Source organism: Lepidochelys olivacea (genome assembly GCF_965140295.1).
Source record: "Lepidochelys olivacea isolate rLepOli2 genome assembly, chromosome: 9".
Classification (NCBI taxonomy): Eukaryota; Metazoa; Chordata; order Testudines; family Cheloniidae; genus Lepidochelys; species Lepidochelys olivacea.
This window is the reverse complement of record NC_140419.1, coordinates 69,442,455-69,463,134: the sequence shown is the minus strand read 5'-3', so window position 1 is coordinate 69,463,134 and position 20,680 is coordinate 69,442,455. Positions and strand designations below refer to the sequence as shown.

At 40.2% G+C, this 20,680-nt stretch overlaps 1 protein-coding gene across 1 annotated transcript in view; it reads left to right on the top strand.

The window, feature by feature from the left end:
- PCDH11X (protocadherin 11 X-linked) overlaps positions 1-18,483 on the top strand; it is a 1,025,787-nt gene extending 1,007,304 nt beyond the window's left edge. The window contains exon 8 of the mRNA XM_084638911.1: positions 17,774-18,483. Within this exon, the coding sequence (XP_084495037.1) occupies positions 17,774-18,162 (389 nt within the window). The 3' untranslated portion in view covers positions 18,163-18,483. The remainder of the gene's footprint in view (positions 1-17,773) is intronic.
- Positions 18,484-20,680: the final 2,197 nt, after the last annotated feature.

Genomic DNA, 20,680 nt, shown 5'->3' with positions numbered 1-20,680 from the left:
CATTGTTTATTAGCACTGTAGTGTCCAGGAAGTGGATCTCTTGTGTGGACTGGACCAGGCTGAGGTTGGTGGTGGGATGGAAATTGTTGAAATCATGGTGGAATTCCTCAAGGGCTTCTTTTCCATGGGTCCAGATGATGAAGATGTCATCAATATAGCGCAAGTAGAGTAGGGGCTTTAGGGGACGAGAGCTGAGGAAGCGTTGTTCTAAATCAGCCATAAAAATGTTGGCATACTGTGGGGCCATGCGGGTACCCATAGCAGTGCCGCTGATCTGAAGGTATACATTGTCACCAAATGTGAAGTAGTTATGGGTAAGGACAAAGTCACAAAGTTCAGCCACCAGGTTAGCGGTGACATTATCGGGGATAGTGTTCTTGACGGCTTGTAGTCCATCTTTGTGTGGAATGTTGGTGTAGAGGGCTTCTACATCCATAGTGGCCAGGATGGTGTTATCAAGAAGATCACCAATGGATTGAAGTTTCCTCAGGAAGTCAGTGGTGTCTCGAAGGTAGCTGGGAGTGCTGGTAGCGTAGGGCCTGAGGAGGGAGTCTACATAGCCAGACAATCCTGCTGTCAGGGTGCCAATGCCTGAGATGATGGGGCGCCCAGGATTTCCAGGTTTATGGATCTTGGGTAGTAGATAGAATATCCCAGGTCGGGGTTCCAGGGGTGTGTCTGTGCGGATTTGATCTTGTGCTTTTTCAGGAAGTTTCTTGAGCAAATGCTGTAGTTGCTTTTGGTAACTCTCAGTGGGATCAGAGGGTAATGGCTTGTAGAAACTCGTGTTGGAGAGCTGCCGAGCAGCCTCTTGTTCATATTCCGACCTATTCATGATGACAACAGCACCTCCTTTGTCAGCCTTTTTGATTATGATGTCAGAGTTGTTTCTGAGGCTGTGGATGGCATTGTGTTCTGCATGGCTGAGGTTGTGGGGCAAGTGATGCTGCTTTTCCACAATTTCAGCCCGTGCACGTCGGCGGAAGCACTCTATGTAGAAGTCCAGTCTGCTGTTTCGACCTTCAGGAGGAGTCCACCTAGAATCCCTCTTTCTGTAGTGTTGGTAGGGAGACCTCTGTGGATTAGTATGCTGTTCAGAGGTATTTTGGAAATATTCCTTGAGTCGGAGACGTCGAAAATAGGATTCTAGGTCACCACAGAACTGTATCATGTTCGTGGGGGTGGAGGGGCAGAAGGAGAGGCCCCGAGATAGAACAGCTGCTTCTGCTGGGCTGAGAGAATAGTTGGATAGGTTAACAATATTGCTAGGTGGGTTGAGGGAACCATTGCTGTGGCCCCTTGTAGCATGTAGTAGTTTAGAAAGTTTAGTGTCCTTTTTCTTTTGTAGAGAAGCAAAGTGTGCGTTGTAAATGGCTTGTCTAGTTTTAGTAAAATCCAGCCACGAGGAAGCTTGTGTGGAAGGTTGGTTTTTTATGAGAGTATCCATTTTTGAGAGCTCATTCTTAATCTTTCCCTGTTTGCTGTAGAGGATGTTGATCAGGTGATTCCACAGTTTCTTTGAGAGCTTGTGGCACAAGTTGTCAGCATAGTCTGTGTGGTATGTAGATTGTAATGGATTTTTTACCTTCAGTCCTTTTGGTCATTATGTCATTATGCAAGGTAGCCTGTTTCCTCTTGTTTTTTCCTACACCCCCCCACCCCAGATGTTCTGGTTTAACTTGGATTTAAACTTGAAGAGTGGTCAGTTTGGATGAGCTATTACCAGCAGGAGAGTGAGTTTGTGTGTGTATGGGGGTGGGGGGGATTGTGAGAAAACCTGGATTTGTGCAGGAAATAGCCCAACTTGATTGTCATGCACATTGTGTAAAGAGTTGTCACTTTGGATGGGCTATCACCAGCAGGAGAGTGAATTTGTGTGGGGGGGGGTGGAGGGTGAGAAAACCTGGATTTGTGCTGGAAATAGCCCACCTGATGATCACTTTAGATAAGCTATTACCAGCAGGACAGTGGGGTGGGAGGAGGTATTGGTTCATATTCTCTGTGTATATATAAAGTCTGCTGCAGTTTCCACGAAATGCATCTGATGAAGTGAGCTGTAGCTCACGAAAGCTTATGCTCTAATAAATTGGTTAGTCTCTAAGGTGCCACAAGTACTCCTTTTCTTTCTGCTTGAAAAATGTTTAATTAGATTAGCTTTATTCTTTCCAGAATTGGGAGATCTGAGCTCTCTCACCCCTCACTCATCTTCTTTCCTTTTTAAACTCAGTAAATGATCGACAAAGGGTGGATGTATAGTCGTGTTCACACATGCACAGCACATTTGGAGGAGAACAAAATTATTCAGCCTGCAACCAGTTACCATGTGGTAACAGACACATTTACAGGGACATCTTAGATATAACATTCAATATTGCCTAGGCAAGAGAGGCTATAAAGATTTAAGGATTTGAGCTCTCTATATACCAGCTTCTTCCACCTCATATGGAGTATTCAGTAATTTCTAGTAAAAGCCTGCAGCTATATAACAGTTTCGATACTTTTAAAGGGATCAAGAAATGATTTTACATACTTAACCCAGGTTTATATGCAGAAGATACAAAAAGCTGCACTGGGGATTATGCATTTACATTTTCTGAAGCAAACAGACTTCTTGCAAAGTAAAGGATATCCTTATCGCTAAAACAACAATCCCATGCATTTTACATTTTTTCACCTGTTTCTCAGTTTTTCCAGGGGAAAACTGCTGTGTTTTCAGTACAGCAGTAACCAGATTTAATCTGTAAACCACATTTTCCAAATAGTTGAAAAATAATTGAATATAAGTGATAATAAACTACATTTAATAGGATGCAAGAATGTATCTGAATTAAAATGATATGTTTAGTAAAGGAATTTAAAAGTGGTTTTTACTCATAGTATTCCAGATTTCTTTTCTTTTGTCTCATCATTCTGCTTTTACCTTATCACAAGTTCATCTAAAATAATAATATTGACTAAAAATCCCCAGAAGACAAAAGATTCTCCTAAAGAATGTATTTAATGAAAGTACATACCATGTTGTACTACGTCTTGATTAAATAAATAACTGAACTTAAGTGAATACACATCTGTTTAATCGGTGGTAATTGATTCTTATATGCTTTCCTAATGAGGTACTTGAATAATTAGTGATGGTAGAAGTGAATATAGATACTTTTACAAAATGTCCAGGGTTACCTTAAACTGGTTTAAGCAGTTTTATGTCAATTATCCCTTCTTTTGCAAAAAGAAAAGGAGTACTTGTGGCACCTTAGAGACTAACCAATTTATTTGAGCATAAGCTTTCGTGAGCTACAGCTCACTTCATCGGATGCATACTGTGGAAAGTGTAGAAGATCTTTTTATACACACAGAGCATGAAAAAATACCTCCCCCCACCCCATTCTCCTACTGGTAATAGCTTATCTAAAGTGATCACTCTCCTTACAACGTGTATGATAATCAAGTTGGGCCATTTCCAGCATAAATCCAGGTTCTCTCATTCCCCCCCCCCCACACACACACAAACCTACTCTCCTGCTGGTAATAGCTTATCTAAAGTGACCACTCTCCTTACAATGTGTATGATAATCAAGGTGGGCCATTTCCAGCACAAATCCAGGGTTTAACAAGAACATCTGGGGGGGGGGGGGGGAGTAGGAAAAAACAAGGGGAAATAGGTTGCCTTGCATAATGACTTAGCCACTCCCAGTCTCTATTCAAGCCTAAGTTGATTGTATCCAATTTGCAAATGAATTCCAATTCAACAGTTTCTACTGGAGTCTGGATTTGAAGTTTTTTTGTTGTAATATCACAACTTTCGTGTCTGTAATCGCGTGACCAGAGAGATTGAAGTGTTCTCCAACTGGTTTATGAATGTTATAATTCTTGACATCTGATTTGTGTCCATTTATTCTTTTACGTAGAGACTGTCCAGTTTGACCAATGTACATGGCAGAGGGGCACTGCTGGCACATGATGGCATATATCACATTGGTGGATGTGCAGGTGAATGAGCCTCTGATAGCCACACTATCAGAGGCTCATTCACCTGCACATCCACCAATGTGATAGCAATGCCCCTCTGCCATGTACATTAGTCATACTGGACAGTCTCTACGTAAAAGAATAAATGGACACAAATCAGATGTCAAGAATTATAACATTCATAAACCAGTCGGAGAACACTTCAATCTCTCTGGTCATGCGATTACAGACACGAAAGTTGTGATATTACAACAAAAAAACTTCAAATCCAGACTCCAGCGAGAAACTGTTGAATTGGAATTCATTTGCAAATTGGATACAATTAACTTGTCATTATGCAAGGTAACCTATTTCCCCTTGTTTTTTCCTAACCGCCCCCCACCCCCGATGTTCTTGTTAAACCCTGGAGTTGTGCTGGAAATGGCCAGTCTTGATTATCATACACATTGTAAGGAGAGTGGTCACTTTAGATAAGCTATTACCAGCAGGAGAGTAGGTTTGTGTGGGGGGGGGGGTAGGGGGGGATGAGAAAACCTGGATTTGTGCTGGAAATGACCCAACTTGATTATCATACACGTTGTAAGGAGAGTGATCACTTTAGATAATCTATTACCAGCAGGAGAGTGGGGTGGGGGGAGGTATTTTTTCATGCTTTGTGTGTATAAAAAGATCTTCTACACTTTCCACAGTATGCATCCGATGAAGTGAGCTGTAGCTCACGAAAGCTTATGCTCAAATAAATTGGTTAGGCTCTAAGGTGCCACAAGTACTCCTTTTCTTTTTGTGACTACAGAGTAACACGGCTGTTACTCTGATCCCTTCTTTTGTTTCTGAAGTGCCACGTTTGCATGGGGCCACCTTTTCTGTTGCAGAGAACATATCTGACTGTGTTTTCGCTTATGAAAATAGGCACGCAGTTATTTCTTTTCCAAGCTCTTTTTTGTTAATCTGAATGATACTCCGTTGATATTTTCAAGCAGATTTCCTTTTCCTTTTCCAAGCAGGAATCTTTTCATAAGGATCACTGCTAGTCATTTAAATTGTGTGGTTTACATGTTAATTGCACATCAGAACACCCCAGTGGGAACCACTGTCCCAGCAGGATTAGTCTCAGAAAAAACAGATTCTTGCCTTGTATGTCTTCCTAGGGGAGAGATTTTTTTTTAAATCAGAGGGCCTTTTCCATGGCCAGTTCCAGTTTGGGGTGCTGCTGACCAAATCTGCACCAGCCAGTACAGACTGGTGCTTGCAGGTGACTTGCACTGCCGTCCTCTCCTCCCAAATATCAAAGTGGGCTTGCTCTGGGCAGCAGTCCCATTTCTAAAGTTCATGGCAGCGGAAGCTAGGAGGACCTTAGAGTAGTGTTTTCCAAATGTTTGAAAGCCATGTCCCACTGCAGGAAATTGACATTAAGCACACCTTTTTCCTCCTGAAATCCACCCACCATGTAGTGTTAGAGCCCTACATGTCTTTATTCATACATCTTCTCTACCCCACACTTTGGGGAAAAAAATGATGGACTTGTATGATATTTCCTCTCCTTTCTGACATGCATTTATGAGCAGTGAAATAGCAAACAAAACTGACATTTAAAGTATCATCAGGTGAGTAAGCACCCACTGAAATTACTGTGATAGCTGTTTTCTCAGGCTCTCGCCAAACACAGGCAGATATCTACATATTGATTGCACTCGCTTCACATTTAGATTTTCTGTGCAACCATATCAGCTAGAGACTGACTGAAAACACAAAAGCTGAGACTCTAGAGAACAATTGGAAACTCTTTCCATGACCCAAAGATAGTTCTCTGCACTCCACACTTGGCAAACACAGCCTTAAAGTGAATCAAGCCCAAAAATATGTGGGCACTGAAGCAAGCACCTCCTTAAATGGTTAGTTAAATCTATGTAATTGCACATGAAATTGAAATTTACAATTTTGATTGTCCATGCTGTCCCATCAATGCTATTGGGGAAGAATTCTTAGCCTAAACTTTAGGGGAATCAGTTGATGAGGCAGTCAATCTCTGTAGATAATTATGTAAGCTGCTACAGCTTCACATTGAAGAGTTCATTCTCTTACTGCAAACAAGAGTTAAACCTTGAAAGATACAGAGTAAAGTTTTATAGACCAAAAGGCACAGCAAATCATCTGCAGTGTCACAAGTGCCCTAGACAAAAAAGTTAAAATGATATTTTCCATGGGCTAGCTGAAAAGTGGCAGCTGAAACCCTTTGCCCTACTGCATGTTTATACCCAGATGTTTGATTTAGTACCAAAAACTCTGCATCATTATAAGAGCTGGCTTTATATCATTCAGGCCACAGTCACCATTGTCTTCTCAGATATGAAGGAAACTGTAAATTTCACTCTTTTCTCTTTGGTTAGTTCAACGGTTATTACTAGAGCATGAACCATCTATCTCACTGTAGCTTCACCTTATATCCTAAGTGATTTTGATTTAAATTTATAGTACATCTCAAATAAATGAACCCTTTATCAATAATTAACAAGGAGCAGTACAAAAGTGAGATGGCTAATGAAATATTAAATAAAACATGTTATTTATACCTTAAATCTTATAGAGCACTTATATAGCCATTTATTCTAATCAATATACTTTAAATTCTAGACTATTCATTACACTTTACATGTTTATATTAACATTGAAGAGTTAATCATAACTTTACAGTACTAAATAACTAAGTAATTTAAAGTTTAGCAATGGGGCTCTTTAGCAAAGTATCATGTTTATAATTTGGAATAATTTACAACAAAATAAAACCCAGGGCACTAATTTAAATGTGAATATAGAGGCTGAGTGAGCTCAAGCAGGAAAGTTCAAGATTGCAGATGCTCCAGTATCATTCAGTCCAAGCTTATTAGTCTGGAAGTAAACCATCTTTTGTATACCTAGCTAATCACTTTTGCTGTCTTTCACTTGCACAAGAATTCCAAGAAAAAACATAGAAGTAAATAGAAGAGATGCATTGTATTTCTGTGAATGCATAGCCTAATTCATCTCTGTATTGAGATGTTTACTTTAAGGGTATCTTTATTCTAAGACAGGGATTTTCAAACTGTATCATAGTGAGCCTCCCTGAGCTATGAGAAAATGATTGCAGTTCCCCATAGTTTACTAAAACAATATGGGAGCAGTGGAGAAGTAAAGGTGGTGATGGCCCCACACCCAGCTCCCCACCCCTAACCCAACTCCCCTCCCCAATCCCTCGATTGTCCCCTACCCAGCTGCCCACACGGAGATGTTTCTGCTGCCCTACTCACTGAGCTCGGATACCAGTGCCTGTTCATTTGCCCATATGGCCCACTCGATCCACCCATCAATGCTGCCAGCCGGCAGAGGACAGAACTCATGGGACTGCAGCTGCACAAGTGGCTGCCTGGGGACACATTGCTCCTGGCAGCACAGCACAGCTGCCCCTGTACTGGGGCAGCTGTACACGGGTGTGCACGGCTCGAGCCCCAGCTCAGCTTAAGCCCATTTGAGTTTTTTGCTGGCCAAGGCAAAGTTTGGGGTGGCTTTAGCTGCCGCAATCTCCCCCAGTGCCACCCCTGGCTCCCACTGCCAGCCTGGAGTGTCAGCCCTCCTTTATCCCCTCCCACCTGCCTCCCGGGTGTGCACGGCTGTTCTGCACAGGCCCCAGCCACCCAGGGCTGACAGAGGGAGCTCTTAAAAAAAAAAAAGGCACACATCTCGCGCCTCCCTTGACACATTCCCATGCCTCCCTTGGGAGTCCCACCCCATAATTTGAAAACCACTAAGTCATTGTATATGCCCACTGGCAGAAATTTAGGCACCTAGGGGACTTTACCAGAAAAACTCTATTCCCCTAAGCATTAAGGAGGGGTTTTGAGGATCTAAATTTTGGATTTAGGCACCAAATTGTCATTGAAAGTCAATGGACCTTTGGTGCCTAAGGCCCAGAACCTCAAAGGTGTTTAGGTTTCTAACTCCCATATAAATTCCTAAATACCTAGAGAATCTGGGTTTAAGTGCCTAAGACATTTTTGAAAAAGAGATCTAGGGTCCTAAGTCAGTTAGGCATTGCAACACCTAAATACCTAAATTTGGGCCCTGACTTCCAAATAGTGTTAAACTCCTGTCTGCATTTTAAGTGCTTAAATATGATTACAAATCTGGCCCTGAATCCTGTAAAACAGATGTGAGCAGTATAGTCATTTAAATTATTGCCTACTATAAAATCCATTTTAATCTCAGTCATACTTTATATTAAGGCTCCATTTATAAAGAGCTAGTAAATGATTAATAGGTGTTTAATCAGTTGTTTCTTATAAGTACCCTGTCGGACTCTATAACTAGTGCTTATAACTAGCAATAATCCCTTCTAATGATGTACCGATAACCATCTAGTTCCACATGCTCCTTGTGTTTGTAACGTGCTTATAATCTACTGACATTTTGCATGTTAAGATTTCATTTATAAATAATATATACAATGTAACTGTACTCTTAAATGGCCAATCCTGTATTACCTGTACACACTGACGAGCTAAAGGGACATTCTTATGTCGCCCCTCTCTCCATCCAGGCAGTGCCAAGCTTAGAAAGCATGAGGGTGAGCTGAAGAAACCCTGGAGCTGCAAGAGGAGATCAGGCACACTAAGGGGCGAGGACAGATATCAGGGTGGGGGGGATGGGGGAGGGACTCAAAATTAATTCATTAGGAATTTTCGGGTCTGGGAAGAAGCTGGAAGCTTCATCGCTGTAGACAGCCATTTATAATTATATCATTTGTAATTTGGTCTCAGTTGGGTCTTCCAGCAAGAACTCCTTTAGCAGAGACCAATATCACCTTGCTGTATAACGTTAGGCAACACTGTAATAATCGTACACGCTTTGATTGGGGGGGGGGCAGAGAGGGTTTGAAAATCAATGAAAAGGACTGGTATAATCTTGGTATAAATACTCATTTTTTGGTGCCAATAATGTCATGATTTGGGGTTGAAAATAGCACAGTTACCAGACCCTGGATCGGCTCTTGGATCAGGGCACACTGGCATGTTGAAAAAATGTCCTGAGCCATCTAATAAATGGCCTGTGCTGCCCGGTTTGGTTTTTGTTTGTTTAGCCTGGCCTGAGGGTCGACTGGTCATTTTCAATATGTTTGGGAATTACTGTAGCAGTGTGCATAGCAGTATTTTCAAGCTTGTGTGGTTCATTAAGTAGACATTGAAAGCCTGCTTCTCAGTCACTGATGACTCATAAGTCACACTGACGTTAATGAAAGTTGTGGGTACTCCGCACCTCTGGAAAAAATCAGTCCCAAGACTTGGATTATATTCTTGCATGCCCATGGTTACCTAATAGCATCCTGTCTGGGGCCCAGCAAGTCCGTCCTTGTCTTCTGTCAACCAAGGATAGGTATATTTCATTGGAGAACAAGGAGTTTCATCTAAACAAAATTTGACATGCTGTAGAAACATCTGATGAGAACATAAATAAGGTTTTTGGTCACTGAGAACAAACTATTCAATTACACCTTTCCAGTTTAAAGAGTCTACTCTCTTCTTCGTGAACAAGGGATTTATATATCAAGGTACACCTTAACAGTAAGAAAGAAAAAAATATTTGGTGGCATGATTTTTACCTCAAAACATCTTCCCTCCCTAACAATGCTATCAACTGCCTGGCTGCTCCCATTAGCCCGGTCTCAGCATGTCCCTAACCCACAGACACAATCCAATACATTTATTTTCTGCCCCAGGCTTCATTACCTTTGCAAGCATCCAGATTTAGCAAGGAGATGCAGGAGCCTGGGAGTGTCCTAAAAAAGGTTTATGTTTTGAGTATTTATTGGAGTTTTATTTCTGGCTTTGTCTTCATTGCAAAAATTGTGGGGTTATATCCTTCAAAATAGCTCTCGCAACGTAAAAACCTAATGGACACAAGGAGCTTTTAACCTCAATGAAGCTAGTCATGGTGATTCCTATAACTGCCACCTGAATTTCTGTTGAGCTACTACATCAATGTAAAACTACCCAGGCCTTGTCTTCTCTAGGATTTTACATTAAGAAGCCTACTTACGTTAGCTATCTCGGTGTAAAACCACTTTTTTTTTTCTTCCAGTGAAGACATAGCCTCTACTTAAATTTCAAAACAGGAATGCATTCATAGAAAATGGAAGAGGGGTAGAGCTGTCACCCTCCCACAACCCTGCTGATGATCTACCCCTACATTTTCTGAAATTTGTCGGGAGTTGAACTAAAGCATTCCCATTATTTGAATGGGAGTTGTAGAGCTATATCCAAAGCAACTCCCCCAAACTGTAAGGGTATATTCTGTTTATAGGATTAAACAATTGAGTTTGAATTAAGTGCCTCACCCCAATTCTGCTCATTTTGAGAAATAATATTGAATTAAACTATTTTTTCCCAGGTATCAAAATGTTGCGAAGGATTTTTCAGTTTCTGGTCAGGACTTAAAATGTCAGGAAACAATTCATTTTCCCACTGGACTGAAATCTCCAGCCTAAGGCTGCAGGCTCAGAAAGTTCTGATAGCTCAGATAAGTATCTAAGTTCTTCAGTTGACATGGACATGGATATTGAACCCAAACAGAAGAGATGGTGGATCTCCCATTGTTAATGTATGATTTTTTTCTTGGCCCAGTAGATAATGGGACTTGTATATCAGAGTGAAGAATTAAAGCAAGCTGCCTAGTGCTAGTGTATGCTTTACTGGGTCTTTGAATAAAGCGTTTCAAAGCGTGGAATAATCACTCTCTCTTATTTTTCTTCAATTTATTGAAACTTAAATATTCATAGCAATCTGCTCCCAAATGTATTTTATTATTAAAGCAAAAAGGTAGAGTATATTATAACAGCAATCATTTAGGATTTCTACATTAAAGCGTCTTGCTGCTGACCTCATTAAAGCAACTCAGCTTATACTAACAGACCATTTCAACTTTCTTTTCCCTCTCCCTTAATTTTTACTGTCACTTCTGGTCTCTTACATCGCTAAGGCTGCTAAAATATGTTACCCAAGTGGCTAGTTTTGGTCACCAGGGTAATTCTGGACCATAATTTCCCTATATTAGAGCTGCATTCCATCTTAGATTGAGTACCACCTCCTGCACAAAAGAAGAGAGATCCATTTCTTACGAGCTATTGGCCAACATGAGCAGCGTGAGGTTCTCATCAGCATCACTCTGGTGAGTTCCTGCTGAGCAGATAGGACTAAAAGTGCTACTGGAGCTTTTTTTAAATAAGAAATGCTTCACTAGATGAGAGACACTTCTTGCTGCTGACAGAATAGCATTGGCACCACAAGCTATGTATTCATGTATGGTCTGTGTTGTGAAAATATGAAAAATATCTCAGCGATGGCATAATTACGGGCAATTTGCTTAATTATGTGCTAATTGTTGCTTGCTTTGTAATGAAACAAGAGTGTGCTAAATGTAATGTTGGACGGTTCACATCCGGAATGTGTCGTATTCAGGACTGGCTTTTTGTTAAGACTTCAACTAGATAACTTAGACTGCCTAAATATTTTAAGCTTTGTGTTTAACTTGTTTCCTAATTTTCCCTTTTAAAGACAGTTCTCTGTATGCACCGAAGCAAGCACAAAGCCAACACTGATACAGTACATTTAAAGGTAGATTAGGTATGTCTATACATTTCTATCTACGGATATCCACATGCTCTGCAAACATTAATGAATAAAGCCTCACGTGCCCGTGAGCTAGATAAGCATTCTTCCCCATGTTATACAGATGTGGAAACTGAGGCATAGGGATTTTCAGAAGAATTTAGCACATTGGGTGCTCAGCTTTTTGAAAACTCAGGCATCAAGTGTAGAAGCTGAGCATGTTTGAAAATCTGACCCCATGTAACTTGCTCAAGGGCACATAGAAAGTCTGTGGCACAATGGTAACAGGAACCAGATGTCTTGACTGATTCTTACCCATATGACCTTCTTTCTCAGCATCAGGTGTTACAGAACTGACAGTATTCATAAACCATGTACAAACCTCAACAGTGAGAAACAGAAGTTCTCGATCACAGCTAAACCTAATGAGAATTAACAGTTGATAACAACACTTGCTTTCTAAAATGCTCTCAGAAAAGTGTTCTTCACAGTGAAATACAGAGAAGGCAGATTTGAAATAGTGGCACTGAAATATACAGTTTTGTTGCACACATACAGATTTCATGTGTCTATGCCTCTTTGTGTCAATTTTGGGTGCTAGGGTTCCTTTACGTAGTGAGAGGAAAAGATCACATCTGTATAATTCTTTGTTCCAACCTGAGCAATTAATGCTTGGATGAAAAGTAGTCAAACAACATTTATACTTACTGTATGTACCGTTCTGCTCTTTCTTTGGTAAAAAGCCTCTCTGCACATATTTTGAAAAGCAAATAAGGTTAAGTTATCGGTTTTTGACTGAAGGCTAGCTACTGGAAATACTGGAATTTGAAACTTGGCTTTTACATATCTTTATTGAAAACTGCTTTGCCCTACAAATGATAAAGGCTGTGGAACAATGAAGGAAGCTTTTTAGCTATTGTGCTTCTAGTTAGACTTGACTGCTCTGAGAAAACAGGAATTCATCTGGCAGAGTAGTCCTTTAAAAGCGTTCTTCATTCTGGGGCAGACAAATTAAATAAACATGATCCCCCTGTTAGTGGCCGAAAGCAATCTGAAGTTCAAATAAAAATGGTAAGTGTATTTTTGTGAATGAGTACAATCCATCTGTGAACTGAAAATGCTCTCTTTCTTTAGAGTGCAACTCACACTGTAAATGGGAAAGATGCAAGAGTTGGTGAGGGTATGTGAGTGCTCTAATATGGGGGTCCGTAAGGACGGATATATCAAAACCCAATCTGGGTCTACTTTTTTCCAATATTGTTTATTATTATATGGGACTATTGAGAATATATCCTTCTCTTCCTGGTTTCAGGGAAAATAGCCACTAGATGAGAACCTGTGTTTCGACCCCTAACCTATCAATCATAGAAGGGGTTCAGGAAAATTCCATCTCACCCTTAATCCAACAATGACTTGTCAGAGCTTTGTGAATAATGGATTTTTAGTTCACTGGCAGTTCTGAAAAAACTGTTTGACAAAAAAAAAAGTTTGACAAAAAATTTTGCCCAGCTCTGCCTGTCACAGGTATATACATGCACACGAATGCCACAGCCACTAGGGGGAAGCCAAGGGAGTGAATCCAGAAAGCACCATGGTCAGTCATGCTGCCTCTGGTAACCAGCCTCCTAAACTTTGAACTTCACACTTACCTTAGCTGTGCAGCCTCTTTATTCCTCTCAATTCAACCAGCAACCCCCTTCTGAGATGAAAGAGCTCAATCTTATGGTGAATGGGAAAATAACTGCATAATGACAATGATCTTTTTCTGTTCTAGATCAGTAACAATGATCCACAACCAGAATACTCAGAAATCAGTTGCAATGTTTATGTTTCCAGCTGGTACTCTTAGTATAATATTTCACCTGTGTGAAGCTCCTCTTTCCTATTAATAGGAAAGCATAAAAATATAATAATACTGTATGACTAAATTCTAGTTTAGACATCAGTGAAACACCACTGCCAAACTGCTATTCAGGGAGGCCCCAAATGGCAAAGAAAAGAGAATGACAAAATAGAAGGAAAAAGGAGAATGAATTAGTCACAGAAAGAAAGAAAGATGCATAACACTGCTTGGAAAAAGCAGGTACAAAAAAGATGGTGCCTGGTGAATATTCATGCAGAATACTCACTATATTTCATTTTAGGTTCAGCCAAGAGCTGATGAATTATGTTCCAACAATGATTCTTATTTCATCGGGCTAAAAACATAATATTTCATACTGCTGTCTTTTCTCTTTCTTTCTTTTTTTTTTTGCTCCTTACCAGACACAGACTGTTTTGCATCCCAATTATCCTTGCTAGCACATTTTATTGCTGAAGATCAGTTGTTGATGTTTTCCAAGATCCCTTTACCTGTAGATCTTGCGGACCTTGCCTGTCTCACAACATATTCATTGTGACGTCCTGAATTATGTTTATTTCCTGCAACATACCCAGTCTCCTGAGGATGTCTGTCTCAGAGCTACACTGATGGTACTTCCCATACTCAGCCAATTTAGATTTAAAAATTATTTTATCTTTTATCTTTCAGATCTTTGGCTCTTTTGAAGCAAGACAATTAGTTAAGGATCCTTATAAGCAATTTGTGTTTTTAAAATGAGCATGGTATACATTTATTTAACAAAGAGTTGACTACAATGTGAGGGACATTTACTCTAAAGTCAGACAGCCTGCAGAGAAAATGCATTATGGATGCTAATGCTATGAGACCCAGAATGACTATGAGACCCAGGTCCAGCATTTGTAAAGCCAGGTTTACAATGCAGTGTGGATGCTCAAGCATAGGGGGACTTCAGCGAACCCGGCCAGAGACGTGGCTCAGCAGGTGAGGGTGCTCCCTGGGGCAGGACCCAGGGCAGTGGGGGGTGAAGAGAGTGCTAAGCCCCTACCTGGAGTGCTGCTGTGAAGCCTGCAGGTTCGGAATGTGAACAGGCTGGATCGCTTCCAGAGCTTAGCTGAGGGGCGGAGAGGCTTCCCCATCCCAGCACTGCAGGGCTTTGGCACGTGCAGGGCTCGACTCCTCCTGGCTAGCGGGTCTTGGGCTTTCCTGAGATGCCGGTCCAGCCATCGCCAGCCGGAAAAGGGATGGGGCTGGGGTGGGGCCCAGCTGGCCAAGACCTAGCATGCAATGGGGGCTGCACTGATAGACCAGCAGGGGGTGCAGCTGTCCCCACACTCTGCATCTTCATCCCGCCACCAGCCTTACACACCCACCCTGGGCAGCTGGTGAGCAGGAATCTGGCCAGCAGCAGGACCCACCAGTACTGATGGGGGAAGACACAAAATATGGGACAATTTGCCCATTTTTAAGAAAAAGTGGGGACACCTACAGGAGGGCTTAAATATGGGACTGTCCCTTTAAAAACAGGACATCCGGTCACCCTATTCAAGCACAGTCTTGGAAACACTGAGTCCACAATCTTGGGTCCCACAGACCGAGGTTTAGTGTGCAGTGTAGACACACCCAAAGAGTTTACCATCTAGGGCAATGGTTGGCAACCTGCGGCCCACGGACTGCATGCAGCCCATCAGGGTAATCCACTGGTGGGCTGCGAAATATTTTGTTTACATTGACTGCCCACAGCTCCTTGTGGCCCTCGCTGCTTCCCACAGCTCCCATTGGCCAGGAATGGCAAACCCCGCCCACTGGGAGCTGCGGACAGTCAATGTAAACAAACTGTTTCATGGCCTACCAGTGGATTACCTTGACGGGCCACTTGCTGCCCACAGGTTGCCCACCACTGATCTAGGACCTCACTCCTGCACACAAGATCAGAGCTGCACAGTTTGCAGTCTAAGAAATAACTGTTTAGTATTTATGACTTATATTTAGATTTTGCCAGGATTCTTTTGTTAAAGTTGTGCCTAAGCTGAAAATCAGAGAAATGTATTTGTCAGTTAAGAGAATGTCTCTCTGCAAACATTTAAAGTGTGTTCAGAACCCAGTATTAATCTGGCAAAACATCCGTCTTACTGATCTGCCAAAATGGCTCTGAAAGTGGCCTATAGTCCATCATCACCTCATCTAGTGTCTTCTCTGGAAATCATTGCTCTCTGCCATTTACATCTATGCTTATTCCCTTCCAGACGTTGAGATATCAGTACAGTTTAAGAACTATATAATCTTTTGTATACCGCCAAAAATCTTAAACAATTTGATTTCTTTAAGTAAGTATTCCTGTGTACATAGACACATGTCCATTTTAATTTAAAATGAGGGAATAAGCATAGGTGCTGGAAATGTCAAAGGTTTCACTAATGCTTGAAAATGGTCAAATTCTACTTGTATTCACATTGGTATAAAACCAGAGTAACTCATTGAAGTCAATGACGTATATGTGTCAGTGGACTTACCCCAGATTTACACAAGTATAAATGACTAGTGCACACATATAACAACTTACAGCAGACTTGACTACATATATCTTAGCAGATGTGTCTACTAAAAGTTACTGTCAGATGCTGGGAGGACTGGAATGGTCCATCTGTAATAACTTGTGTGTGTGGGTGCCTGGGCTTTAACACTTCAGTGACTCCTACATTCTACATTTATGCCTAGTACTACCCATCTAGCCCTTTACACAGCATAACTGGATTTGTTTTTCAGAAGTGCCAAATCATTCTCAGGATTAAAATAAAAAAAATATTGAGACAAGTTGACAAGAGAAATGCTGAACTGCCCAGTTTATCCAAACAAATTTGCTGTTTTGAACAACCAGATATTTCATTACCAGACACGCACTTTTTCAGTGCATTTTATGTGGAGTAATCCAGAGTTTGGTATTTTCATAATGCTAGCCAGAATATTGTATAGCAGGCAGTTTCCTACTTAGCAGTAGTAGTCTGACAAAAATAATTATATTCTGTATGTCAAACAGTATATACATATTACAGTACATCTCTAAGCATAGATGTACAGCCCTTTCATGAAAGTAGATTTTTGTACATTTTAGCCATACTCAGACTTTCTAAAAATACCCAAAATCAGCAATGCAGTGTCTATAAACCTTTTAAAAAAAGCCAAAATATCTCTCACTCAGAACTTTGCATTGTTTTAGTTTTAGAGATTAGTTATTGCATAATTTATTTTTAAATATGTAATATGGCAGAATCCAGTTCTAAAAGTTCTTCTGGTAAAGGCTCAGACACTTTTAAAAGGTTAAAAAAATGTATCCTTTTTTGGAAGGGCCTGCTTATTTAGTGATATGCAGCCAACACAATGTATCTTTCTTTAAAAGCCCTTCAGCTGTTTTGATATGATTACTCAAACAGTGTTCACGCACACACACACACGCAAACAAACAAACCCCACATACATTCTGAAAGCACTTGCAGATAATGCACTGGTAAATCCAACTTAATGTATCATTAAAAGTTTCATTATATAGCAAAGTTAACAGCCTTTCAATGTAACTGACCAGCATTATTTCAGGTACAGTATGTTACAGTTTATGTAGTGTAAAAACTTGTCATGCAGTTTTAGTAACATATCTTTGAACAAATTAAAATGTCTATAATCCTTTTTTCAAGTGCATGAAACCTGCTATGTTTACACAAGTTATGGTGATTCAGCACCTCATACTTTAAAGAGGGCTACAGTTTCTCCTGCTATTACCCTCTGATTCGACAAGGTTTCAAATATAAAAGGCATGGAGAAATCAATTCCCTTTATGATAACTGTTTCAGTGTCTTTCAGTCTTAAAACTCTCAAGCGCATCTTTGAATCCCATAGACTGTGCCCAGATTCATTTTACTTTGCCCTTTTTAAAAAGGGTCAAATGGAGTATATATGCAAAAGGGTCTTATTTTAACAATAGTAAATTCTGTACAAGCCAATTCGGTGCAAACTTTCTAGTGAATAGGGGGTTCATTTATTATAATCTTTACAGGTTGATTTATAATGCTGGTGATTAATGTTTTGTGTCCATGGAGGGAAAATAGAACTGTGAGAACTTTAATTATATGGATACAAGATGTGGTAGTCATTACAGTAAATATTAATGTTTCTTCGTATACCTGCTAATGAGCCCTATGCCCCTTCGCATATGCTTAGTTCCCTTGCAACCACGTATAAGCATTTGCAGGATTGGAGCCTGCATCAGTAGGCCTGAATCTGTTCTCAGCAGAATCTTTTGAACTCTAGATAATCTCTTGTCATTTTTCCCCCTCCCCAGCTATTGAAGTTAATCTCCAAAAAGCCCTTGCCGAAGCTTCCGAAACCTGCACACAAGAATGTCTTATCCTAGGCCATTCTGACAACTGCTGGATGCCACCTTCTTTGACACAGTACCAACAATCCAACCCTCCTTTGCCATCATTTGGCTTCCAGCAAGGATGGGGTCGAGGAACCAGACCCGAGGGAAGATACGCGCTTGGAAGGCCCATGCCGAAGGATGATACTGACAAAAGCCAAGGTGGTCCACAGCCCCAGTTCTACAACACCTGTGAAAGACATTGTACCAGTGAAGATCCAGTCAAGGTGATTCCCCTGGCAAACTTCACTCCATCGCAACAGGCACCAGCGTCTGGGAGTAACACCTTTATACATGAGCACCAGTTATAAAAGCATGTCTGTCAAAATCAGCTATTTCAGGCTTTAAAGTGTAAGTGTATATAGTCACAGCCTAACAGTTAACTTTACTGCATATACAAACCTGTTAGGCTTGTGAATATTTATGTAAATAGAATTCTGAATTGAATTTGAAGAGCTGAGTCCTTAGTACTCAATTAAAGGAAATTTACCATAATTGTTGGTCAAAAGTATACACAACAAACAAAACTCTGTTCATTTTATTTCCCCAAATGGGTCATCATAGCACAAATAATAGCTCGTTAGGGCAGGGACCGTCTTCCTCTGTCTCATAATTTCCGAATACATTTTGAGCACTATCACAATCTATATAATAGTCATATAGATGACTCTCAAATTCTCTTTTTTGTTTTATATGTACATTATATTTAACACATTCATCGGGCACATTTCCATTTGTTCAACAGTCAATAGCAAATAGAGATCAAGTACGCGGTTTGTCAATCTATTACTTGAAATCAGTGATTAAATGAGTGATTTAATTCTTTGGATGCACGGCACTTTTACAGTATTTTACGTTTTCCATGACAGGGAAGAGAAGTGTGTTAAAAGTCTTCCTGATCCCTCTTGCTTTTCATTTTAAGGTTGTACTCACTCAGCTTACCTCTATTCGGATTTTGGGAAAAAATAGCTTAAATGAAGCATGAAACTGAATATTTTATTTGACCTTAATGTCCTGTTGCTAAATAGATACCTCTATAGTGATGACTGGACTGCAATTTTACAAGGAGAGTTTCTTGCTTTCCAAGATTTGTTTTTCTAGACTAATGTAAGCTATGTCACAACCTATATTCCACCTGCCAGTTGTCAGCCATGAGTCTATCACTAATCATGTCTTTATCTTGCAAATTTCATATTGGTTAATGTCTTTGTGAATTGGGGATTACATAAACACAGAAGGAAACTGGGTAGATTTTACAGCTGATGCAGTACCATGGCTGTAAACTACTGTTGTCTAGAGAATATTATGGTGATTTAAATGTTAATTTTACAGCTCTATAGTCAGTCACTGCAGGTTTTCAGTAAAGAATTAAATATAACCTTAGATAGTGCACACTAAACCTATTAGACTAAGGCGCTCTTGTCATTCTAACTTAGTTTACTGAAGAAAATTACTGACATTACTCTGCAAAGAAAGAGGAAGCCAGGAGGTGAATGTTGGATGGATGTAATTATAAATACACCCCAATTATGCTATTCTACAGGAACTCAAGGTGATGTACTGGAAAGATTAGGCAGTCTTGTCTGAACCTTGTGCTGGATGAGATACTCTTTACAGAGCATAAAAGAAAGCTAGTAAATCCTATATTGGACACAAAGAAAATGTCTTTCTTAGATAAAAGAATTACAGTATTTTCCTCCTGGTATTTTGTTTCTATCCAGCCATTATGTCAAGAACGATACATACATTCCACTATCAAACAATTTTTCTTCAGAACAAAATCAGTTAAAATGCTACTTTAAATCAAGAGACAATCTAAGTTTGATGGGGGTGGGGGTAGGGGTGGGGGGCGGGAGGGAATGTGTCACTACTTCCTGTGGATGGAATTCTGTGTAGGCTTCTTAATGTAACTTAAAATCTGTAATTTATAAACAAAAATGTGTGTAAAAATGCTGTAATATAAGCTGCTTGTAAAATTTATAGAAATTCCAGGTGTTCAGGGTTCCAATGAATGCTAAGACAGCTTCTCTTATGTGCCCAGCAGGTATAAGTAGCTTTATCTATTGTTGTCCCCACTGTAAATCTATTCAAATCACATTTAGTTTTAATGTGCAAAATAAAAGAAGCTTCTCTTTTAACCTATTGATAGGGTTTAATTAATGAAACCTCAGAATATCTAATGGTGTATTTTTCCTTTTTATATATATTTCTCAATAACGTTTAAGAAAGATGTGGCACACTGGCTTCCAGTTGCATGTAAATCCTGGAAAAATGTTAATCCTCTGGATACTGACAGACAATAGCTGCTCACTTCTAGTTCAGGCATAAGTAAGAATTTGACAAATTAATCCAGACTTAATCTATATAAAGGCTTCTATATTTCTTTACTGGAAAATTTGTGCTGGAAAACTCTCAAAAATAGTCCTTCCTGTAAGATTTCCAGTCAGGCTGGAAATTACAAGAGAATGTTCTCTGGCACAGCATTTCACCGCTACAATTACTGCATGTAAGTTGGAAATTCATTGGCAGAATTTTTCCAAAATCAAAACAAAAATGACTTTCAGCTTTGGGTAATCCTTTTAGTCTATTTTTATTGTTGTTCATGTTGATTTTCTCCATACCGTATCCTCCCCACAAAAAATCACACCCTTTCTGTATGAAGTGGTTTGATTGGATACCTGAACTCTCTATACCAGTGCTTCTGTGGCCTGGCACCGGTCCCTGAGATCTCCCTGACACGGTTTAGGAAGGCAGCAAGCTGGTCCCTGGTATCACAAAGATTGAGAAACACTGTTCTATACAACTCTGCTTTCTAAAGTATACTAATGT